Consider the following 25887-nt stretch of genomic DNA (forward strand, 5'->3'; position numbering starts at 1 on the left):
GTTTGTTTCATCTAAAATCAGAATACGCTTACATTTTAAAATAGTGTTTCAAATAAATTATTTTGGATTGCAAATCTTATTATACCTAAAAAGTACAATTTTCGGGAGCATCACTTTTAGTGAAAACAGATAATAAAAAGTGGGTAATAATTTATTATTCTGAATCGTTCTCGTCATCGCCTTCTATTTTGCTATACCATATTGATCAGAAACCCCATTTCCAAGATTCAGATTTTCGTATAGAAACAACTAGTTTATAAATGTACAGCTGACGAAATTGTGTGGAGACAAGACATGTACACTCAAACCCCGGTGGTTTGACACCAACTGTTGTCAAACGAACGGGGTCACGTTTTAGTTTGACACCCCTTTTACATGGAGTTCACACACACTACTAAACGTTTGTTTTGATAGTGTGCGTGAGCGCCGTGTAAAAAGTGACAGTTCGTCACTTTTTAGTTTGACTTTGACCAACCAACGGGGTACAAACTAAAAAAGTGTCAAACGAAAAAGTGACCAACCACCGGGGGTTGAGTGTATAGATTACGCAAAATAAAGGAAAGGAAAAGCCCCCTAAAACAGGCCTGCCCAACGTCCGCTCCGCGGGCCGGATCCGGCCTTGAAGCCATTTCATCCGGCCCGCGACGGCTTTCTAAAATAATTCTATGACCGGCCCTTAAGGCTGTTCATAAAATATTAAATATATAAATAAATTGGCTTGGGCGTCCGTGTAAGTTGGACATGCGTTGGGCGTTCCAGTGTTAATGAAGCTTAAAAAGGCAAATTATTCATACTGAGAATAGATCGCGGCCAATATTTTAAAAATATAAAAATAATGTCTCAATGGGGCATGAAATAAGAGAACAAAAATATATATTTTTATAAACCTTGAATTTGGAAAATAACGGATTAAAAAATGATTTAATGCATAATTTGACACTTTTTAAATTTAGCTTGTATTTAAAACCATTTTAAAATACTTTTTAAATTTTTTGAAAAGGTGCACAAAAACGCAAAAAAGTTTGTTTTTAAAAGGGATATACGAATCTAAATTTCGTTCGAATAAATTTTATCATGTCTCATTGATTTTTTATATCGTAGTGTTGAGGAAATTAAACTTAAAAAATTGCAACGACCATTGAAATTTGAATGTTTTTTTTAAATAAAAATTGCAATCGTTAAAAACAATAACTAAACAATTTTAAACAAACAAAAATTAAAATAACTCAAATAAACTCGTTTTTGAATGTTATCCTTGTTTTTCATTCTTAAAATCAAGATTTAGGAATCTTATGCAACACTAGTTTTTTTTTAATTTATTTTCTTTAAAAGAACACAATAATAAAAATTGAACAAAAATGTGTTCTTCAACTTTTATCAAATATTAGTTCCGGCCCGCCACTGCTTCAGAAACATCAGATCTGGCCCGCAGGGCCAAAAGGTTGGGCACCCCTGCCCTAAAACAAGGGTGCTCAATGTTTTTAAAGGCCGGGCCAAATTTAAAGAATATTTGAGCTTGAGGGCGAAATTTACAAAATAGGTGATTTAAAAAAATAAATAACGTTATTTTAATTTAAAATTGTAGAAAATACATCTATAAGCTGATTTTTTAAATTTCTGTTATCTTTTGAAAATTTTCGCTAATTGAAATAGAAAACAGAAAATGGCATTTCTAATGGTATTGTTCATTTAAAAAATGGTGACATGTAATCTGAACAATTTATGTAACGGCGTGTGACTGAATTAAGTGTGACTGATGAAAAATCGTAGAGAGCCAAAACTTCAACATTTCAATGAAAAAAAAAAATGTTATAAATAGTTTTAAGCATCTGTAAAGGTAAATTGCAATCATTTTTTTTTTCAAAAAATGTAAAATTCGACGATAAAAACATAAATAACTCCGAACATGCTCAAATGATTCTAAACGCAGAGAAAAGCATTTTCAATAGAATTCAGCTAATTGCACTTAAATTTACCTTGATTTTTTCAGTTATTTGAAAAATATTTATCCCCTGATTTTTCGACCCAATTTCTAATTATGGGGGGATGGGAGGGTTGGTCGAAAAAAAGCTTTGTAAAATGTTTGCAATTAGTCAATCAGATTCGTTATCCAACAGTCATGAGTTGGAATCCCGAGGGAAGGATTCTAAGTGCAAATTAAGTTTAAAGATCAGTTTTTGAAAAGGTCATTATGATTCAGATTTTCACCTAAGTCAAATTTAAACGTTTTATAAATATTTCCTAAAATGTTTGATGAAAGTTTTGACGATATTTACTAGTTTCACTCACATTGAAACGTTTCAAATTGTTTTGATTATTAAGATTTTTGAACAAAATATATGTGTCCAAAATGGGGATCAAAATATTGATAAATTATAAGGTTTTTTACTGACATAAAATATAAAATAGCGTAAAAAAGTTTTAAGTAAACTTTATTTCTGGAGCAACAACAAGGGCGGATAAGTATTTTGACAGCTGAAACTTTTTTGAAAATTCCAAGACATTAAGTAAATTTTTTACAAAACTCGAAGTGTTAATCAATGACCTTCCTAGCTACCTTCTAACGCGTTTTTTAATTGAAAATTTATGTTTTTAATTATTTTATTTTCTATAATTGTTGAGATAATTTTGAAGAGAAAGTTTTAAGACAAAAATGAATTAAATTGCATCAAAAATCCGGTCAAATTTTCAAAAAATTCACTCGTCACGGCACGTGCTCCACTTTTGATTTTCGTCGATTCCAGCTCGCGCCGGCCATTTCCATCGAGATTGGTTCATGTCCGTGCTTTCTGTGCCACCAGATGTCGCGCTTTCGTCGACGAATCGACTAGCACCAAAAATGCCGATAGGGCACATCAACAAGCAAACGTCATCGTCGTCCTCCGTGTTTTGCTTATCAGCTGAGTTGACAAGTGAAAATTTGGGAGTAAAATTTTTCTAAAAAAGCTTTGAAAATTGTAAAAATATCACGCAAATTCAGAGTCCTCAATCGTTACGAGGTTTTTGTACACAGAGTAATTTGATAATTGAACAAACAAACATGTTTCGGTCGTCAAATTTCGATAAAAGTTTGGGTAAGTTTTGCACCTTTGTTTTTGTTCTGTTTGGTTCCTGTATCATCTTCCAATCCAAAACTACGCCCTTCCAGAGAATGCCACCAGCCACCTTCAGCTGGAACCGGACTGGCAGTCCATCATGGTAATCTGCGACGCGATCCGGCAGACCGATGTCTCGTAAGTTTGACGTTTTTCTTCTTTCCCCAACTCAATGAAGCTTCCGGAAGATGATGATTCATAACTTGCGTTTTTTTTTCTCCTCTCTCTGTTGGCGCAGGGCCAAGTACGCGGTCCAGGCGATCAAGAAGAAGCTCTTTTCGCCGAACCCGCACACGGCCCAGTACGCGCTGCTGGTGCTCGAGAGCGTGGTCAAGAACTGCGGCGCTCCGGTGCACGACGAAATCTCCAACAAGGCCAACTGCGAGATGTTCCAGCAGCTGGTCAACAACACCCCGCACGAGGAGGTCCGCGCCAAGATGCTGGAGCTGATCCAGGCGTGGGCGTGTGCGTTCCGTTCGGTGTTCAAGTACCGCTCGATTCGGGTAAGTTCTCTTTTGGTAGACTGTGGCACCGAAATGGGTGCTAATTGGATAAAGTCTAGAGCAAAGAAAAGGTTTCGATTTCCATTGGCTGCATGTTGTGGCGGGTGGAGTGTTGCGTTGCGTTGTTCAGTCGCAGCCGAGCGGTGAGAGTGTTCAAGTCGTGGCAAGGTACGGTCTCGAGGTTTGATATCACTGTTAATTTAATTTGCAAGTGACTCATCGATTACTGGCCTGTTTCTTTGTTGAAATGTGCAGGCCACTTGAAACGAAAAAAGGGGATGTCGCTGAACTTTGGAAAACAATTTTTGAATCAATTCAGAGGATCTAATTACCGCTCAAGTCAATCTGTTTTTCGTAAAACATATTTTAACTGTTCGTATAAACCATTTCTTTTCAATAACAATTGTGTTCCTGAAAAAGTTAATCATATGATGAAAATGTAAAATTATTGGAATGTTAGAGTGAAATTTGTGGACAAAAGATGGATTTGTTACATTGCATGATCTTGGGAGGAAGATCACAACGGAAATTTGCCTTCACCTAGAGAACCTGGACAAACCTGGAAGTTCTACTGAAAACACGGAAAACATAATTTAAGTTTAGTTATAATTTGTCCAACTTTTTTTAAATTGATTTCTTTTTTTTTCTAAAAGAATAGGTAGAGGACCCAGTTTTCGCCATGCTCCAGTTTTCGCCCACCTACTGGTTCAAATCTGTATTTAACTAACTTAAATCGTTTTTTGGTTGAATTGATTATGCAGGTATACCTATTTATTCATTTCTAACACTCTATTACTAATTTGAAGGTTTTGATGCGCTCTTTCGATTAAATTCTGACCCGATACCCGGAACTCAGCGCTTTTTGTTGCGTTTTTCATAAACGCTTGTTTGATAAAAAATATGCACGATTAAAAATATTCTTTCGGTGAAAATTGCGTTTTTAATTTCTTTTGGAAAACATATTAATTATAATAATTTGCTTCATCATAAGATTTTTTGTATCATTTCACTTTCTTTTGTGCTGGCGTTATAAATAATAAAGTCGATGCTCTGAATTGAAAAACCGAGCCACGTAGCCCAGTGGTAACGCTTCCGCCTCGTAAGCGGTAGATCGGGGTTCAAATCCCGGCTCGGACCAACACAACTGGTGATCTTTTCTCTTCTGGAATCGATTGCTTAGTAAGGGGAAGGTAGTGTATCGTCACAAACTGGACCTTATCACGACACCTTAGGGAGGCGACCTATGGAATGTTAACATTAAACTTAACATTTTAACATTAAGTTGAGAATGAAACTGCCACTGAATCCGCTTTGTAAATGCCGGCCCCGATACTCTTCAAGGGTGTTCCCCTGAGGAACTGGGAAAGATTTACTTTTTTTCTATCTAATATAATCTAATCGAACACAAACGCAGCCAGTCCGATGAAAGCATGCTGGAAAGTCTTGTGATTAGATTACGCCCCAAGCACTTTTCTTGTCAATATTAATAATTGCAGTACATCCGAGAACACCCGAAAATGTATTGCAAAAATTAAAGCGGCCAGCCCTACTGCGTTGTGTTTACCGCAGAGAGGATTCTGAGAACGGATCACATTTCACAGAATCTACAGGGGAGGAGGGATGCGTGGACATACCGTACCAAACGCTCCGATTTATGATTGCAGTGGTGTTGTGTAGGGTGTGTTAAGTGTAATAATACATAATTATTAATTTATATTCATTTATAATGAGTTACCTGCATACCCTGCTGAAAAAAATATTTGGTTATGAATGGAGACGCATAAAGAACAGAAGCAGGATGATAAAGATTGTTAAAATTAAAAAATTAATTGACTTTAAAACAGGAAGGTAGAAGAATTGAATTAGGATTTTACATGAATAAATATAACGAAGAAAAGAGTGAACGAAAACTAAGGGTAGTAGGAGAAAAGTCAAACAATTCATAAATTCTTTGAAAAGGATGCACTGCTCAGGATGTCCCGGACGCGCAAGATCGTGAAACCGAGTCTCATTAAAACTGGACCTAAACTAGAAGCGGCTTTTTCAGGATAATCCTTCGCCGACAAAATATCACAGCAACAGCATCCACTTTTGATAACGATTAACCTAACGCTCACTGTTTCTCACGCTTTTCCATTTATCGCGTTGAACGGTTCGAATTTCACTACTACAAGATCGAAGCTTGAATATCTACCCCCTGTGACGAAACGAGATGGTGATCCCCTGCGATAGGCCCCCAAAACCAAAGCTAAAAACTCTATTCGCCACCTACATTCGGGTATGAGAACTTTGGTGCAAGGTTACGTTTACGTTTTTGCGCGATAAGTGCAAAGGGGAGTGAAAACTATTTTAAGGTTTTTTAAAAGAAAATTGATCTTTTGGAATAAAATAAAGTTAACAGGAGGTAAGAAATAAAAAGTTCTATCGACTGACTTTTTGATTTTTTTGCTAAGTTGCCTTTTTCATTGAAAATTCTGAGATCCGGATTGAAAACGCGAGAATGAGGTTAGATTGCTAATTTTGAAAATCAATCCAATTATCATTTTTCAAGCAGATCTTTGCTTTTATGGTATAAGTGACTTTAAAAAATATTTGTCCACTTGAATAATCTACATTCTCAGTTGATTAGTTAGGTTTTGGTTGATTAAAATATTCCCTTATTTTGAATCAGATAATGAACAGGTTAAATCGGCCATCACAAAAATATTTTCGTTTATATCAATTAAGCTATTTATTTCTTACCTGAAAATGGTATAATTTGCTATTAATGTCGATTTTATGATGAAATAAAACAATTTCAAATTTCTAACCAATTTACTCGCTGTAGGTTATATTGAAAACATCACCCCAAGTTTGAGCGCCCTCTAGTGGGGGGTAATTTTGACGTTTGATTGCCTATGATAAGAGGTACGATTTGGACTTGCATCCAAGTTATCGCAGAAAGTTTTATGCAACCTAATGCCCATTGAAAAAAATGTCTCCGGAACGACGGAAAATGGAACAGCGCCGAAGCAAATGTCAAATGGCATGAAAACCCAAATGAAAACTTTTTTTTTAAATTTGATTTTTTGTGGATAATCTTCAAAATAAGGCAAACACTTCACTTGATACCCATAATATGAACTTTAAATAAAATGTTAACACCAAATTTACACCGCAGAGTCACGCCAACTTCACAAAAATCGTATCGAAATGAAGAGCAATAAATGAACGAACCGACGCGTTTCGTATACACGGAAACTCTCCTCGGGCAAGATTTACTTTTTTTCTGAATTGAAAGAAGTTCTACCATTGTTATACAGTGAATCAAATATTTGTCCGTCCCCCCCGTACGGAAAATGTTTGTAATATAAAAGTTCATAAAATACGACCAAAGTACCATGTTTTATACATCAATCGACGCGGCAGAATGTCCTCTTTAAGACACTGTCATTGGATTTGCAAAAAACTTTTTCTAAAAAAATACAAAAATAGTTTACTGAAAATAGTCAAAAAAAGAGGTCAAATAATTGTCCGTACCCCTAATAAAAGTACAAAATCTGATCGATTTAAGTGAATTCATTTATGAAATGTTGTTTCTGTGTCAAATAGTAGTACCTCTAGCCAGTTTGTGACAACTTTGAACTTCTGATAACTTTGTTAAGTAAGTTTATATTAAAAATTGGTTTAAATTTAGTTTTTTATGTAAAACTTATCAAAACATAAGTTTATAAACAACTATTTTTATAAAATTGCTATTTTATGTTGTAAGAGTCTCTATTGAACAAGTTTTAACAATATTTGTTCGAAATATACATTGTTTTCATCTTTTTTATTGACATTTTTCGACCAAAAATACTGTTTCGGAACAATACCGTTAAACCATCCGGATTGTCCCGGAACCGGTTTAACCCCTCGGAGGGAAATTTTGTGGTGGTCAGATAGAGGACAAAAAAACTCACCTCTTGCAATTTGAAGCATCCAATTTCGTCCACTACAGCCCGATTACGAGTCCCTCGTCTGAAATTTGTAATTTACAAATTCCCCAAGCAGAACATTCTGACCCAGGCCGGTATAGAAATTCTCAGCACGGAAAGTGAAAATTTCAAATTTCAGTCTAGGGACTCGTAATCGGGCTATAGTGGACGAAATTGGATGCTTCAAATTGCAAGAGGTGGGTTGTTTTGTCCTCTATCTGACCACCACAAAATTTCCCTCCGAGTGGTTAAACCGGTTCCGGGACAATCCGGATTGTTTAACGGTATTGTTCCGAAACAGTATTTTTGGTCGAAAAATGTCAATAAAAGAGATGAAAACAATGTATATTTCGAACAAATATTGTTAAAACTTGTTCAATAGAGACTCTTACAACATAAAATAGCAATTTTATAAAAATAGTTGTTTATAAACTTATGTTTTGATAAGTTTTACATAAAAAACTAAATTTAAACCAATTTTTAATATAAACTTACTTAACAAAGTTATCAGAAGTTCAAAGTTGTCACAAACTGGCTAGAGGTACTACTATTTGACACAGAAACAACATTTCATAAATGAATTCACTTAAATCGATCAGATTTTGTACTTTTATTAGGGGTACGGACAATTATTTGACCTCTTTTTTTGACTATTTTCAGTAAACTATTTTTGTATTTTTTTAGAAAAAGTTTTTTGCAAATCCAATGACAGTGTCTTAAAGAGGACATTCTGCCGCGTCGATTGATGTATAAAACATGGTACTTTGGTCGTATTTTATGAACTTTTATATCACAAACATTTCCCGTACGGGGGGGTACGGACAAATATTTGACTCACTGTATTCTTTAGTAAGAAAAGCTCTATCTCACCCTAGGTGGGATTAAATCGGGGGTTTTGAAAAGTGTGCAAACATGGGCACTAATTTAAAAAAATCTTAAAAAGTTATCTAAAAATGGCTATAACTTGAAAACGTTACATAATCTATCATTAGGTGGTTGGTGCCTTCCTCTCATTTATAGAGTGATTCCAACCCGCCTGAAGTGTCCACATGGTTTATGGATCTCCCCTAACGTGATCGCAGCACCTAATAAAAATAACAGACTACCTACAGACTTTTTTCAAGATTATAAGGCTTTCTAGGCCCAGTGAAAAAAATATAATTTAACTCAAAAATGACGAACTCCTCGTCACAGTGTCCTGATGCAAACAATGATCGAGCTGTAGCTGTCACAGCCCTGCGAAGTATGTTGGCTGACATATCGGGCAGTCAGTCAAATAAACCAGCTAGAAGTCGCTTGACAAAAAAAAATTGCTAGAAAGAGATAGGAAACCTGATGCAAACAAACGTCCAGCTGTCATGTAAACATACTTTGAATGTGTTGGTAAATTTCTGACTAGAAAGCCTTATACAGACACGGCCTTTGAATAAAATGGCATCCCTCTACACGGCTTTTTCGTGGCGATTAGACCCGACCAGTTGAGGTTATGTGAATTGAGACTATTTTTTAAACTGCTTGTAATTTAAGATAGGTAAGTCAGATCTTTAAAATTCTTACTCCATCTAAAAGGTCTTCTCATATGCTTTCTTAAAATATATAACATGTGATGGTTTCATGAAAAAAACACCCTTTTTACCATAATTTTAATTTAATATGAAACAGTTTTTTTTTTTTTTTTTTTTTTTTTTTTTTTTTTTTTTTTTTTTTAACCCGTGGGCTTTGATGATGAAAGCTAGTCTTAAAGTCTTTACGCTTAGGGATGATAAGATTGGTTTTCCCAGGTCCTGTGGGTCGTCAGGACTTTGGCAGCCTTACGGCGCGTGCCTCCGGGTGGCGGATGGAGGATAAAGGGATGAGTTAACTGGAGTGACAGGCTGCAAGGGATCCGGATCCTCAGCAGTCTTCAAAACAGTAAGCTATCCTATGGGCATTGCTTACAAAGATGTTCTCTTAAGAACAAAACGACCTCTTTGAAGAAAAGCGCTCACGCGGACCGGATCATCACTCGATGGAAAGTGCTTTTACTCTGTAGTACTAGCGCGAGTACTCACAATATAAGCTACGTTGCGAGATGATATTATTTTCTTTTCATTGTAAAAATGCTTAGCTTTTGAAGTCCTTGGGCATGAGTAAGGACCTCGACGCCGTTAGCAATGTTGGCTTTAAAATAAAATTTCGTGATAATATCACTTCCCCCCAGCCAACATTTTTGCCATGCGAAGCGGGCCTCGACGCTGTGTCTAGGTTTAATTCCTAGCTAGGAGCGATCAATGTCTTAAGAGTTGGTCCCAAGGCCGAGTAGGAGTTCATGAAGCAAATTAGTCGTCTCCCACCCCTTTTAAATTGAAAAATGAACTCTGAAACCAGCGCTTGCTCACAACAGAAACAGAGGCCTCTTCTAGGCATTGTAGGATAGAATAGATTTTGAAATTTATTTAAAAAAAATATTATTACGTAGCATTTTGATATGTCAAAATTTCCATAGAGTCTCGGTCAATCAATAGTGCGATGATATCGGACAAAATTCGTTAATCTGTTGAACTAACGGTTTTCGGATTATGGTTGTATCGACCATTGTTGCGAATCGAGGGTCTACTGGAGCCTTGACGATCAAATGGAGCCTAACATTTCAAAAGGGCGCATGGGTTTTGTGAACAGGAGTGTGTCTCCTTCACTCAAATGACAGTTTACATAAGGTATAATAGAGATGCACTCTTGTTTGCAAAGCTCTATGCCCTAATGAAATGAATGGCATGAAATAGTCGTCTTAATTACTAGTGTTCAACTTATGAACTGTTCATTTATGTTTATTGGTTTTTGGAAGCGGCAAGACTGGTTTAAAAACAAGATCCTTTACCTTATTTGGCGTTATAATAAAACATTCGGGGATTTGAGATTAAATTTACTATCAGACAGTTTAGTTTAGGTTGTTGATTAAAGTTAGATAGTTTTCCGTAGATGAATAATTGGACTTAAATGATTAGTTGATTTGAACGAAGTGTAACATTTCATTGGCAGATCTGTTTCTAGTTGTAATGTACGACAAGACTATTGACGGACGTGACAGGTCGGCAGTTAGTTTTCATCTTTTTTTTCTCTAGTATTTTTTATTTCCTTTAAATTTGGAATACATCATAGGTTTCTTTTGTATAGATCTCCGATTAGTTACATTTTCTTATTTAATTAACTAATAATTTAATTTATTCCGGGCCTTCTTACTTTGAATCACAATTTCAGATTTTCTTTATTCAGTGTTAAACTTAGATTACCGTAACTGCTCAAATCATCCAAGTTCTTACTACTCACATCAACACTAATTTTCTTTCACCTCCCCCCTCCCGATCCCCTATATCTTCCGGTGGTGTTCATTTGGTATGCAATACTAGTTCGGCCACTACCCTTTTTTCCACAAGAAACCGGACTTGGACTGACTTGAGGCCGCGTCCCCCACCTTGCTCCGTAAAACGAAAAAACGAAAACGAATATGAAACAGTTTTTTTAACATAACTTTTTAAATACTTGATAAAACTGCATGAATTTAAATAGCAACTTAGGGGACGTTAAGACGGATCGATTAAAACATTTCCGGCCAAACTCGGTTGATCCTGTGACGAGATATTCCAGTGGCATTGATTTGGTACACATGTCTACATACAGCCAAACACACAGACATTTGCTCAGCTGGTGATTCTGAGTCGATATGTACAAATGAAGGTAGGTCTAGGAGGTCTAATTAAAAAGTTCATTTTCCGAGTGATTTTATAGCCTTTCCTCAGTAAGGTGAGGAAGGCAAAACGGTGTACTTTATCAAAATTTCACTAGAATACTTTTTGATTGTAAATTCGATTTTACATTTTTCGATATTTTGATTTAAAAAAAAATCTGTATTGATTCAAAAATTCATAACTCGGTAAATTTTTTTTTGCACAACCTGTAAATTTCTGAAAAGTTAGCATTTGATGTCCCCTAAAACATATCAAAATATAAAAAAATAAAAAAAGTGTTTTTTTTTGCAAAACAAGTTTTAGGGACAAAAAATAAAAATCAATAATTTTTTTTATATTGTTTCATTTTTTCAGTGTAGTCCTTATCCATCCACACCTTTAACTTTGCCGAAGACACCAAATCGATCAAAAAAATCCTTCAAAAGATACAGATTTTTAAATTTTCATACATCATTTTTGTATGGACAGCTGCCAAATTTGTATGGAAAATTATATGGACAAACTAATGATGCAAAATTGCTTCTTTGGACATACCGAAAGCATCATAAAAGTTTCAGCCGATTTCGTAGAGAATTGCTCTTCTGCGAATTGTGATTCGTTATCAGAATCTTCTCTGCGGTAAACAAAACTATGTAGGGCTGGCCACTTTAATTTTTTTTTATACTTTGTCGGGTATTCTCGGCTGTCCTGCAATCATTAAGCGTCGATTTCGGGCCAGCGTAAACATGGACCCCACAGCCCTGCCTAACATAATATTTCTTGCAAATATGATGAATTACTTGTTCAGTGGGATGAAACCGAATTTTGAAAAGTTCTGGCATTATACGCAAATCTAACACTTTTACACCTTTTTCCATTTTCTACGCAGGATACTATGAACATTCTGAAAAGCGAAGGCCACAAGTTCCCGGAGTTGAAGGAAGCCGACGCCATGTTCACCTCGGAGAACGCCCCGGACTGGGCCGACGGCGAGGTGTGCCACCGATGCCGGGTCGGGTTTTCGTTCACCCAGCGCAAGCACCACTGCCGCAACTGTGGCCAGGTGTTCTGCCAGCAGTGCTCGTCCAAGAACAGCACGCTGCCCAAGTTTGGCATCGAGAAGGAGGTGCGCGTTTGTGAAGGCTGCTACACCCAGCTGCAGCGTCCGGTGGGAACGCTGCAGAAGAAGCCAACCGAGGAGGAAGATCTGCCGGCGGAATATCTGAGCAGTTCGTTGGCCCAGCAGACGCAGGCTCCGGTGGCGCGGAAAACCGAGGAGGAACTTAGGGAGGAGGAAGAGTTGCAGTTGGCGCTGGCGCTGAGTCAATCGGAAGCGGAAACGAAGAAGAACTCGACGGTGGCGCGCCGTCCGACGTTCCACAAGTCGCCGAGCCCGGAACCGGTCAAGGTGCAGCGCAGTCCGAGCCCGGTTGAGGAACCGCCGGCGGATCCCGAGCTGGCACGTTATCTGAACCGTAACTATTGGGAGCAACGCCAGCTGGCGGATTCGCCGGCCTCGCCGTCGGCCCCGAGTCCTATGCCGAGTCCGATGCCGCTGCAGAACAACAGTTTGGTGATTCCGAAAATTGGCGATGACGTTGAGATAAATGAGTTTTCCAACTCGATGAAGACTCAGGTGGAGATCTTCGTCAACCGGATGAAGTCCAACTCGAGCCGTGGGCGGAGCATTTCGACGGACAGCTCCGTGCAGACGCTGTTCATGAACTTGACTTCGCTGCACTCGCGGCTGTTGACCTTCATCAAGGATATGGACGACAAGCGCATGTGGTACGAACAGCTGCAGGACAAGCTGACTCAGATTAAGGACTCACGCGCTGCGTTGGACGTTTTACGCCAGGAACACCAGGATAAGTTGCGTCGCATTGCGGAAGAGCAGGAACGCCAGAAGCAGCTGCAGATGGCCCAAAAGCTGGAAATTATGCGCAAGAAGAAGCAAGAGTACCTTCAATACCAACGCCAACTCGCGCTTCAACGCATCCAAGAGCAAGAGCGTGAAATGCAAATGCGTCAGGAGCAGCAAAAGGCCCAATATCGCATGGGAACCGCCTTCCCGTTCATGTCTCCGCCGGCCCCAGGTCAAGGACCGCAAGGATCGCCGGTTCACTATCCCGGCTACGGCTATCAACAAATTCCCCCCACGGGAACACTTCCCCACTACGGACCACCGGGATCGGGACAACCCGGCATGCCACCCCAAATGGGTCAACAGCTGTTCTCACCACAGCACGGACCTCAGCCGCCGTACATGCCACCGGGAATGCCACAAGGCCCAGATAACGGACCCCAACAGCAACAACAAATGGCCCCACCCGGAATGAACATGATGCCCGGACAAATGCCAAACGGTGTCCCCATGCCTCCAGGGGGTGTCCCCCCTCCCATGATGACCGGACCACCCCAACAACCCCAGCAGCAGCAGCAGCAGCCGCAAGGACCACCACCCCAGGGTATGCCCATGAATCCCGGAATGCCACCGCAGCAGCTGGGACCCGATCCGAACGTGGGCCAGCAGCAGCCTCCGCAGATTCACCAACAGCAGCAGCAGCAGGTTCCTCCTCAGCAGATGCCCCAGCAACAACCCGTTGTACCGCCTCCGGTTCAGGTGGCTCCGCCACAAGTTGTTGCACCGGCGCCAGCAGTGGCCGTTGCACCTCCCGCTGCAGCGCCTGCGGCACCGTCGGCACCGGAACCGGCCACGGCTGAGCTGATCAGCTTTGATTGAGGTGGATTGCAGGGCAGTGGAACAGTGAGTTGGTAAATGAAACAGGTTTCTAACATGCCATGTTGTTTTTTTATTGTTCAAATATTGATGAAAAATTATCCCAAAGACAAGCCGTTGTTTTTAGTTTTTTTTTTTAACTTGACACTTGACTTTAAAACTTTAAAACTTTAAAACTTTAAAACTTTAAAGCTTTAAAGCTTTAAAACTTTAAAACTTTAAAGCTTTAAAACTTTAAAACTTTAAAACTTTAAAACTTTAAAACTTTAAAACTTTAAAACTTTAAAACTTTAAAACTTTAAAACTTTAAAACTTTAAAACTTTAAAACTTTAAAACTTTAAAACTTTAAAACTTTAAAACTTTAAAACTTTAAAACTTTAAAACTTTAAAACTTTAAAACTTTAAAACTTTAAAACTTTAAAACTTTAAAACTTTAAAACTTTAAAACTTTAAAACTTTAAAACTTTAAAACTTTAAAACTTTAAAACTTTAAAACTTTAAAACTTTAAAACTTTAAAACTTTAAAACTTTAAAACTTTAAAACTTTAAAACTTTAAAACTTTAAAACTTTAAAACTTTAAAACTTTAAAACTTTAAAACTTTAAAACTTTAAAACTTTAAAACTTTAAAACTTTAAAACTTTAAAACTTTAAAACTTTAAAACTTTAAAACTTTAAAACTTTAAAACTTTAAAACTTTAAAACTTTAAAACTTTAAAACTTTAAAACTTTAAAACTTTAAAACTTTAAAACTTTAAAACTTTAAAACTTTAAAACTTTAAAACTTTAAAACTTTAAAACTTTAAAACTTTAAAACTTTAAAACTTTAAAACTTTAAAACTTTAAAACTTTAAAACTTTAAAACTTTAAAACTTTAAAACTTTAAAACTTTAAAACTTTAAAACTTTAAAACTTTAAAACTTTAAAACTTTAAAACTTTAAAACTTTAAAACTTTAAAACTTTAAAACTTTAAAACTTTAAAACTTTAAAAACTTTAAAACTTTAAAACTTTAAAAACTTTAAAACTTTAAAACTTTAAAACTTTAAAACTTTAAAACTTTAAAACTTTAAAACTTTAAAACTTTAAAACTTTAAAACTTTAAAACTTTAAAAACTTTAAAAACTTTAAAACTTTAAAAGCTTTAAAAACTTAAAAAAAAATTAAAAATACCAAATGATTTAAAAACTTTAAAACTTAAAAAATTAAAAACCTTATAATTTTAAAAAAATTAAACCTTGAATTAAAATAACCAATTGCCTTAGGTTATTGATGTGACTTCTAATACAAAATATAAAATATTAAAACAACATTCATGTTTCTTTTCAGGATAAGACGAATTTGCAACTAGATGAATGCATACATCTCCCAATCGAAGTATGAAAAACGAATATTGTGTTGTTTGTTGGAAAGAAAATCGCACTAAATATATGTAGGGGAAATATACCCATTTTAATCACACTAAGCCGTTCGACCAATTCTCATCACTTTTGCCGTTTCCCACTGTTAAATCGACATTTTGAGATGTATCAACAATGGAGAGTTGCTTGCTCACTTTTATTTGAGCTATTTATTACTTTGGAACAGTCAAAAACACTTTATGAAAGCTGTAATTCGTGATCAAAGTGCTGATAGGCCGATAATAGAAATAGGCTGAAAAAGGGTATAGTTCCCCTAATTGCCGTATTACTGTTTATTATTCGCGGTAGATATTGCAACACGATGGAAAGAGTTAGTTTCGATGGGATGCCACTTGATTTGATTGTGTTATTTGAGAATATCATAAACTGTGATATTTTCAAAAAAACACGATCGGATTGGTGGTTTAAATTTAATTTCGGTTGGAAATTTTAAGAGAAAGGAACAATACTACAGTTCATCATTAGATTATTTTTAAGCACGGCATAGCAATATTCAACAACAAACTCATATTATTTCCTAACCTATTCCAATAAAATGCTTACTCAAATTAATCAACTTCAGCGTGCGTTCATGATTGTTCCGAAAAACATCCTTCAACCGATACTTACGCATGATTCGCGCTTCATTGACAAACAGCTTTGCCTAATTGGATTCGTTAGATCAACGTACGCCGCCGCGTTGACACTGCGGAAGATCTCCGCGGCAAACGTAGAGATGCTGCGAAAAAAAAAACGAGAATGAGGACACTGACCGGCGTGCGGGATCGCATACGATTCTAAGCCCAAACCAAAAAGCCAATTAGGCTCTCAAACGGGCAAAAGTGCCTTATCGGATAATGTTATGCCGCGGGGAGAACCTGTTTGCGCGCGTGCGGCAGCATTTTATTTCCTCGACGGTGGAAACCGAGAGAGATAGAAGAGCGCGCTGGTAAGGGAGGTAGCATCAGCACCAAACTAAAAGTGACTTCAGTTGAAGAGCAGTAAAGAAATCGTAGAGGATGGGACGCTTAACGTTAAAAGTTCTCTATGAAATCTGTTAAGGGTATTTTCCAATATTACGTCCAGAGATTTTCGGGATTTTAGACACTTTAGGATTTTAGTAACTTCTGGAGGTCCTGGGTCCTTAATTATGATAATTATGTCTGATATTGATTTTGAGTTCAATAATGCTTCTGCCAAAAATTTGTATAAATATAGCAAACCCCCACGAAAACAGCATGATTCAAAAAAAAGTTCTTTCACATTTTTCAAAAATATCACAACTCCGCACCATTTCAACCGATTTTAGCTGTCTTGATCGCAAACGAAAGGGTATTAGTTAAGCTTTTAAGGAAAAATAGTTAATAGTTTCAAATTTCTAGCCTAACAATTGAAAAGGTCAATGAAAACTTAAAATGCTGTTTTGAAGGTCTCGGGACCAAAAAGCCTATGTCTGAAAATATTTTTATCAGATTCCTCGGAAAATTTTACAAAACATATCAAAAAATGGTAAAGTTATGTTTTCAATATTCCGAGATACGATTTTTAGAAAATAAAAACCGGGTTTTTCGACGCGCCGCGCGCAAAAATGGGAAAATGACGAAAACGGCAAAAAATCGACTTTTTTCACTAAAACTGCGCTAACAGTCTGAATTGAAATACACAAATTGTGGTACCTTAACATGTATAGGTCATCGCTGAAATTAGCTGAAATCCATTTTTGCGTAAGAGTTCAATAACAGTTTATGTTATCATAACAAAATTTGTTATTGGTCTGATATTGGTTGAAAGCCAAAACAACTTTGGAATAACATTTTTTGTTATGGAAAAATAACTTCAACTGTTATTGGAATGATCGGATTAGTTGTTAAAATAACAAAAAAGAATAACAAAGATTTGTTCGAAGAATAACAAAAAATGTTATAAGTGGGTAATTCTCCGCCAACTCACACAGCAGTTGCCCCGACCCCTCTTCGATTTGCGTGAAACTTTGTCCTATGGGGTAACTTTTGTCCCTGATCATGAATCCGAGGTCCGTTTTTTGATATCTCGTGACGGAGGGGCGGTACGACCCCTTCCATTTTTGAACATGCGAAAAAAGAGGTGTTTTTCAACAATTTGCAGCCTGAAACGGTGATGAGATAGAAATTTGATGTCAAAGGGACTTTTATGTAAAATTAGACGCTCGATTTGATGGCGTACTCAGAATTCCGAAAAAACGTATTTTTCATCGAAAAAAACACTAAAAAAAATTTTTCAAAATTCTCCCATTTTCCGTTACTTGACTGTAAAAAATTTTGGAACATGTTATTTTATGGGAAATTTAATGTACTTTTCGAATCTACATTGACCCAGAAGAGTCATTTTTTCATTTAGAAAAATTTTTTCCATTTTAAAATTTCGTGTTTTTTTCTAACTTTGCAGGGTTATTTTTTAGAGTGTAACAATGTTTTACAAAGTTGTAGAGCAGACAATTACAAAAATTTTGATATGTAAACATAAGGGGTTTGCTTGTAAACATCACGAGTTATCGCGATTTTACGAAAAAAAGTTTTGAAAATGTTGGTCGTCGTTGATCATGGCCGTTCATAGTCACCCGCGACAGACACGGACGACGAAACGAAGAAAAACGCAAAAAGTAACTTTTTCAAAACTTTTTTTCGTAAAATCGCGATAACTCGTGATGTTTATAAGCAAACCCCTTATGTCTATATATCATTTTTTTTGTAATTGTCTGCTCTACAACTTTGTAGAACATTGTTACACTCTAAAAAATAACCCTGCAAAGTTAGAAAAAACACGAAATTTTAAAATGAAAAAAATTGTTCTAAATGAAAAAATGACCCTTCTGGGTCAATGTAGATTCGAAAAGTACATTAAATTTCCCATAAAATAACATGTTCCAAAATTTTTTACAGTCAAGTAACGGAAAATGGGAGAATTTTTAAAACTTTTTTAGTGTTTTTTTCGATGAAAAATACGTTTTTTCGGAATTCTGAGTACGCCATCAAATCGGGCGTCTAATTTTACATAAAAGTCCCTTTGACACCAAATTTCTATCTCATCACCGTTTCAGGCTGCAAATTGTTGAAAAACACCTCTTTTTTCGCATGTTCAAAAATGGAAGGGGTCGTGCCGCCCCTCCGTCACGAGATATCAAAAAACGGACCTCGGATTCATGATCAGGGACAAAAGTTACCCCATAGGATAAAGTTTCACGCAAATCGAAGAGGGGTCGGGGCAACTTTTCCCGATTTCGTGTGAGTTGGTAGAGAATTACCCAAGTCTGTTATTACAATAACAGCCAATAACAAAAAAAATGATAACGGCGAATAACAAAACTTGTTATAAATAACATAAAATGTAATTGGCCTAGTATTTTCAAATATCAAAAAATGTTATTCCGGGTGACGAGCGGGAATTCCCGGGAAATCGGCCATTTTGGACCTCTCGATTCCCGGGAAATTTGGTCGAGACTCCCGGGAAATTTTTTACTTACAAATATCGACCCAAATTTAAAAATTTAATCAGAAAAAACATTTGAAAAATTCAAAATTGTTTAGAATATTGGATGTTCAATGTTCGATTCTCAAATTTGAATAAACCAATGCTTCTCTAATCTACTTATTCTAAAAGTGTAAATTTAAACTTTTAAATAATTCCAAAAACTATAATTGAGAGTAACCAAAAAATGTGGACCCCAAAATTTACCTTGAAACATTTTTAGCAGTAACACACCAGGAATGAAATATTTATTATTTTTAAGAAGGAAAACCTTTTCAAGATAAGTTTGATTTCCATATCCTCTATCAAGCATAGAAAAACTCATAAACTTGTTTTTTTTTTAAATTCTTGGTAAGCCAATTTCGCTGTATCGAGGTAATTTCCTTTTTTGATGTCAATAAATAATTTTGTGTTTTGCATATTAAATTATATTTATGTTGGTAATAAAAATCAGGCATTATTTGTAAAGTTAGTGTCCGCTAATTGTGAACATTTACAGTTGATCTTAAGAAGGAAAAAATCAACTTAAAGTTTTTACTTTGTGTCGTTATTTATCATATTGCAAAAATGCCATATTGCATAAATGGAAAATTATATATTATTTATATTTTTTTCAATTCAATTCGGTTTTATTTGTGAATAATCAAATTACAATTTGTACATATTATGAACCTAACAGAGTTTTTGTGTTCATTTCAGCTGTGTGTTACGTCTTAATTCGGTTTAGAGCAATTATTACTGTTAATTAAATGCACAAACAAGAGTAAGAAAAAGTTTTCAAAAAACTTACGCAATTGCTAATGATAGGGGATAGGAATAGAAAAAGCTTACAACTAGATCACAGCAAAATTTAATCAATTATAGATGTGCTTGATCATCAGCTCCCCAAGGGCCAGGAATTGCTCCGCTTTGTTACGGCAGGTCCGGAACCGCGTCATCATCTCCCCCGCGAGAGCAAAGAACTCCGGCAGGGTAAAGAGATCTTCCCCGGTGACTTCTTGCTGGGCCGCATTGCCGCTACCGGCAGCGACCACGCTGGCGAACGATCGACCCCATCCAGGAGGGAACGCTGGGTTGTCCGCTGGAACTGTACGATGACCAGCAGCCGGCACGGTTACGCTCGTACTTCGCTGAGGAGGGTGGGACGCTGCTGCTTGCTTTTTCCTCTTTACCTGCTCCCCAGACGGCAGAACATCTTGCGTTTGGCGGCGGCGGACGTTTGTCGGGGGTAATTCAAGACACTATTTATTTATGTTGGGTTCGTGTCCTTGATTGGTTTGGGACCTGGATGTGTTTTGCGGTTTTCACTTCGGCGAAAATTCGCCTCACACACACTCATGTGTTTTGGCATCTGTCAAAATCGGCCATTGTCAAAATTATTGCTGCTTGAGAAAAACCGCGTGCACGTCGTGCTCGTTCCGCGTCCGCATCCGCCCGGAAATTATCTTTTTTTTTGTGTTGCTTGTTCCGAGTGCCGTTACCGTTACCGTGTCCGTGTCCGTGTTCCGTGTTCGGAGTGTCCGTTTTTGTGTTTCGAGTAAAGTGGTGAAGTGTCTAGGAGTGAACTCTCGCGATTATTTTGGTGGTCTCGTGCGGGGAAAAAGGTAAGTTTTTTTTATTCACTTTTAAAGTTGAAATTCCGCCAAAAGTGACAACAACCCGGCATGGCCGGTTCCCTTGGGGGTGATCGTTTTGGAGTCCTTTAAAGAATCATATGAGCATGGATTGTGATACGAAAAATGTTAATTAGCCGCTCGGGGAAAATGGCCACAACCCGGCTTGGCCGGTTCCCTTGGGGGTGATCGTTTGGGGGACATTTTAAGAACCATACGAGCATGGATTGTGATGCGGAAAGTGCTAATTGGCCGCTCTGGGAAAATGGACACAGCCCGGCATGGCCAGTTCCTTTGGGGGACATTTTAAGAACCATACGAGCACGGATTGTGATGCGGAAAATGCAAATTGGTACCATACTAGCATGGATTGTGATAAAAGATTTTGTTTTTTTAATCAGAAATTTCTAAGCTTTTAAAAAATTATAAAATTTCAAAAACTTCAAAAATTTCAAACATTTCAAAAATTAAAAAAAAGTATTTTTTTTTCAACATTTCCAAAAATTTAAAAATTTAAAAAAAATCAGAAAAATTTCAAAACTTTCCAAAATTTTCCAAAATTTTCAAAAGTTTAAAAAAAAATCTAAGATTTTTCAAAATTTACCGTCTACTTTCAATCAACATTCAAAAATTCAAGGGGCAAAAACAATATTTTTCAAAAAACTTCAAAATTTCAATAAAATTACACGTGCAATCAACTGAAAACTATTCACAAAGCATTTCCCTGCGTTAATAATCACTTTGAGCATAATTGAAACACTTAAAAAAACAACTTTTTTTTAATTTCAAAATTTTCAAAGATTTTAAAAAATTCAACATTTTTAAAAAATTTATAAAAATAAAAAAAATTGACAATTTCTAAAATTTCTAAGATTTCAAAGATCAACAACATTTCTAAAATCTCTAAATTTTTAAAGAATTCAATAATTTCTAAAATTTCAATAATTTCTAAAATTTCAATAATTTCTAAAATTTCAATAACTTCTAAAATTCAAAAATTGATAAATTTCTAAAATTTCTTAAATTTTAAAAAAATAAAGATGTCAAAAAAATTTAAAGTTTCAAATATTTTAAAAATTTCCAAAATTTTAAAAAATTCTTAAATTTCTAAAATTTTTAAAATTTCTTAAATTTTAAAAATTTCTTAAATTTCTAAAATTTCTCTTATTTCTAAAATTTCTCTTATTTTTAAAATTTCTCTAATTTTTAAAATTTCTAAAAATTTTAACATTCCTAACATATCAAAAATCTAAAAAATTTCAAAAACTTAAAAAAAATATATATTTTTAAGATTAAAAAAAATCCAAAAATTTGAAAAAATTCAAATATGTAAAAAAATAAAAAATAAAATTTTCAGACATATTAAAAATTTAAACAATTATAATTCAAAGTTTACGTCGCCCATCCCCACTCCCTCCCTTCAATATTTGCTCAAAAATTCAAGGGGTAGAAACAATATTTTTTCAAAAAACTTCAAAATTTCAATGAAATTACACGTGCAATCAACTGAAAACTGTTTACAAAGCAAAGATTTCAAAAATTTTAAAAATTTCTAAAATTTCTAAAATTTAAAAAAAAATTTAAACATTTTAAAATTTTTGAAATTTGAAAAAAAATTAAAACATCAAATTTTTTTTAAAAAAATCATAAAATTAAAAATATGAAAAATTTCAAAAATTTTAAAATTTTTAAAATATCAAAATTTCTAAATTTGTTTAAATTTTTTGATATTTAAAAAAAAATTTGAAATTAAATTCTCTAAAAAAATATGTTTCAAGTTGTTTCAATTATGCTCAAAGTGATTATTTACGCAGGGAAATGCTTTGCAAATAGATTTCAGTTGATTGCACGTAATTACAAAATTGAATTTGAAGTTTTTTGAAAAAAATATGTTTTTGCCCCTTGAATTTTTGAGCCAACATTGGGAGAGGGGGTATGGGCGACATAAACTTTGAAAAATGATGGTTTAAATTTTTGGAATGCTTGAAATATTTGTTTTTTATTTTCAAAAATATTTGAAATTTAGTTTTTATAATTTTTGGAATTTTTTAATCTTAAAAATATTAGAAAATTTGAAGTCTTTGAAATTATCAAGATATTTGATATGTTATAAATGCTAAAATTTTTATAAATTATAAAAAATTGAGAAATTTTAGAAATTTTTGAAATTTAAATCTTTGATATTTTTAAATTTTATGAAATTTTTGATATTTAGAAATTTGTTCAAATTTTATAAATTTTAAAAATATTAGAAATTGTTGAAATTTTAGACATTTTTATAAATTTTAAAATCTTTGATATTTTTGAAATTTTTTAAATGTTTACAATCTTTGAATTTTAGAAATTATTGAAATTTTAGAAATTATTGAAATTTTAGAAATGTTAGGAATGTTAGGAATGTTAGGAATGTTAGAAATGTTAGAAATGTTAGTAATGTTCGAAATGTTAGAAATGTTAGAAATGTTCGAAATGTTAGAAATGTTATAAATTTTTAAAAATTTTGATTTATTAGAAATTTTCAAATATTATGATTTATTTGAAATTTTAAAAACTTTTGAACTTGCTTTCAATGTTTGAAAATGTTATTTTTTTTTAATCTTTGAAATTTTTTAAAATAAAAAAAAAATATGTTTTTAGTGTTTCAATCATGCTCAAAGTGATTATTAACGCAGGGAAATGCTTTGTAAATAGTTTTCAGTTGATTGTTCGTGTAATTTCATTGAAATTTTGAAGTTTTTTGAAAAAAATATTGTTTTTGCCCCTTGAATTTTTGAGCCAATAGGTGGGCGACATAAACTTTAAAAAATGTTTGTTTAAACAAGGCCTGCCCAACGTACGGCCCACGGATAGGATCCGGCTAGAGAGCCTATATGGAGAGGCGAAATGTCACTCTCAGGGTTCCAATCGAACTGTCAAATCGGGGTTCCAATCGAGCAACAAGGTCATGTGAGAACAAGGTCGGAATCAATTTAAATTCATTTTGGCAAAAAACGAGACTTATAACAATCAAAAGTATTGTAAAACTGTTGTTGGTAATAATCTGATAGTTTTTGTTATGTTTGTGCTTGTTCGGTACAAGAAAAGTGCCAGCACCAAAGAAAAACTACAAGTTTTTCAACCTTAAGTTTGCATGACTTTGAGTGTTTGAAATTTCTCCCAGAACATTTCATTTCCCTATGTAGGTCCCTAGATCCGGCCCGTGAAGCCATTTCCAGGGTTGTTACGGACGGCGCGGATCGCGCGGATGGCGCGTTTCGCGCGGATTTGGATTTGTCCATCGGCGACGGACGACCACCTCGGGCTGCTGTTGAACCTGCCGGGAGAGGCGAGGAGGAGGACGGACAACACAGCCGGACGTTGGACGAGTTCAAGAGCAGCTGGAAAGTCCATCGGAGACGGATGACCACCTCGGGCTGCTGTTGAACATGCCGGAAGAGGTGAGGAGGAGGACGGTCTGAACATCCGGGACGTTGGCCGAGTTCAAGAAAAGCTGGAGAGTCCATCGGAGACGGATGACCACCTCGGGCTGCTGCTGAACCTGCCGGGAGAGGCGAGGAGGAGGAGGACGGTCAACACAGCCGGAACCGTGGCCAAGTTCAAGAACCTGTGAGTATGATGCCTCATTTCAAAGTTATTGAACTAAAAGTTTTCTTCCCGTTCCTTTTTCACAGATTCAAAATCCGATTCCAAGAACATCTCCTTGGCCCCCTCGAAAAACTGAACCTGCTGGAAGAGGTGAGGAGGAGGACGGTCCGAACTTCCGGGACGTTGGCCGAGTTCAAGAAAAGCTGGAGAGTCCATCGGCGACGGACGACCACCTCGGGCTGCTGCTGAACCTGCCGGAAGATGCGAAGAGGAGGACGGTCAACACAGCCGGGACGTTGGCCGAGTTCAAGAGCAGCTGGAAAGTCCATCGGAGACGGATGACCACCTCGGGCTGCTGCTGAACCTGCCGGGAGAGGCGAGGAGGAGGAGGACGGTCAACACAGCCGGAACCGTGGCCAAGTTCAAGGACCTGTGAGTATGATGCCTCATTTCAAAGTTATTGAACTAAAAGTTTTCTTCCCGTTCCTTTTTCACAGATTCAAAATCCGATTCCAAGAACATCTCCTTGGCCCCCTCGAAAAACTGAACCTGCTGGAAGAGGTGAGGAGGAGGACGGTCCGAACTTCCGGGACGTTGGCCGAGTTCAAGAAAAGCTGGAGAGTCCATCGGCGACGGACGACCACCTCGGGCTGCTGCTGAACCTGCCGGAAGATGCGAAGAGGAGGACGGTCAACACAGCCGGGACGTTGGCCGAGTTCAAGAAAAGCTGGAGAGTCCATCGGAGACGGATGACCACCTCGGGCTGCTGCTGAACCTGCCGGGAGAGGCGAGGAGGAGGAGGACGGTCAACACAGCCGGAACCGTGGCCAAGTTCAAGGACCTGTGAGTATGATGCCTCATTTCAAAGTTATTGAACTAAAAGTTTTCTTCCCGTTCCTTTTTCACAGATTCTAAATCCGATTCCAAGAACATCTCCTTGGCCCCCTCGAAAAACTGAACCTGCTGGAAGAGGTGAGGAGGAGGACGGTCCGAACATCCGGGACGTTGGACGACCACCTCGGGCTGCTGTTGAACCTGCCGGAAGAGGCGAAGAGGAGGACGGTCGACACATCCGGGACGTTGGACGAGTTCAAGAGCAGCTGGAGAGTCGATCGGAGACGGACGAGCACCTGGGGCTGCTGCTGAACCTGCCGAAAGAGGCGAGGAGAAGGACGGTTTGCACAGCCGGGATTGACAGACTTGAGACTTTTCCGGAGACGGTTGACCACTTTCGGTTGTGGTTACTGAATCCGCCGGAAAAAGCAAATTCAAAGACGGTGCGCTGCTTATTCATTAACCCTATTTTTTACGTGATATTTTTACATTAATAAACTTTAATTGTTACGCTGAGTGTATCTAAATTTGTTTTATTTTGTAGAAACTTGTTTATTACAGAAAACAGCAAAAAACAGTATAAAAAGAAGAAAACCAAGAAGAAAACCACTCCACGAAATACGTCCGATTTTTTGCCAGATTTGTGCTGCTCTATTGCCCGCAGTCGTGCGAAAATCTGGCGCAAAATCTGGCGTGTGTCTGGCAAAATCCATCTGTCAAAACGCATAACCGATTGAATCGGTTGAAACGGTTCGTTCGCCTCAATCGTGCACGACCGGTTTGTTGCATATTCGCCAGAATTCTGGCGAAAATCTTGGGCCAGTCGGGGGGAAAATCTGCCAGACGTCTTGCGCAGCGCCCAAGACAAAACGCCCGCCAGGCGCCCCCCGTTTCCGTCTGGGTCCTCGATGTAGGTTTTCCGTGCGCTGCATCCACGGTAGTTGCTGGTATGGT

At 36.7% G+C, this 25887-nt stretch overlaps 1 protein-coding gene and 1 long non-coding RNA gene across 4 annotated transcripts; both read left to right on the forward strand.

The window, feature by feature from the left end:
- The first annotated feature begins 2883 nt into the window (after positions 1–2883).
- LOC120422834 (hepatocyte growth factor-regulated tyrosine kinase substrate) lies at positions 2884–15979 on the forward strand. 2 transcript variants are annotated; one of them, XR_008212062.1, is made up of 6 exons: positions 2884–3074; positions 3149–3233; positions 3334–3598; positions 12148–14025; positions 15327–15430; positions 15673–15979. XR_008212062.1 is itself a non-coding variant. In XM_039586376.2 (5 exons), the coding sequence occupies exons 1-4, from the start codon at positions 3041–3043 to the stop codon at positions 13999–14001; spliced, it is 2238 nt and encodes a 745-aa protein (XP_039442310.1). In that variant the 5' UTR covers positions 2884–3040; the 3' UTR covers positions 14002–14033; positions 15327–15384. The 2 variants fall into 2 exon arrangements, 1 of the variants encoding a protein (XP_039442310.1); XM_039586376.2 differs by lacking the exon at positions 15673–15979 and having other exon boundaries at positions 12148–14033; positions 15327–15384.
- A 4116-nt stretch (positions 15980–20095) lies between these two features.
- LOC128093059 (uncharacterized) lies at positions 20096–25454 on the forward strand. 2 transcript variants are annotated; one of them, XR_008212201.1, is made up of 5 exons: positions 20096–20505; positions 23675–24120; positions 24186–24531; positions 24597–24942; positions 25008–25454. It is a non-coding gene; the product is annotated as an uncharacterized LOC128093059 (long non-coding RNA). The 2 variants fall into 2 exon arrangements; XR_008212200.1 differs by having other exon boundaries at positions 23697–24120.
- The last annotated feature ends 433 nt before the right edge of the window (positions 25455–25887 follow it).

This window comes from Culex pipiens, chromosome 2 (genome assembly GCF_016801865.2).
Source record: "Culex pipiens pallens isolate TS chromosome 2, TS_CPP_V2, whole genome shotgun sequence".
Taxonomy (NCBI): domain Eukaryota; kingdom Metazoa; phylum Arthropoda; class Insecta; order Diptera; family Culicidae; genus Culex; species Culex pipiens.

What these genes read in the sequence shown, in the direction of transcription:
- LOC120422834 (XM_039586376.2), top strand. Translation starts at nt 3,041, where the DNA reads ATGTTTCGGTCGTCAAATTTCGATAAAAGTTTGG. An exon ending in ATCCGGCAGACCGATGTCTC is followed by an intron (nt 3,234 to 3,333) that starts GTAAGTTTGACG and finishes CTGTTGGCGCAG; the next exon opens with GGCCAAGTACGCGGTCCAGG. An exon ending in TCAAGTACCGCTCGATTCGG is followed by an intron (nt 3,599 to 12,147) that starts GTAAGTTCTCTT and finishes TTTTCTACGCAG; the next exon opens with GATACTATGAACATTCTGAA.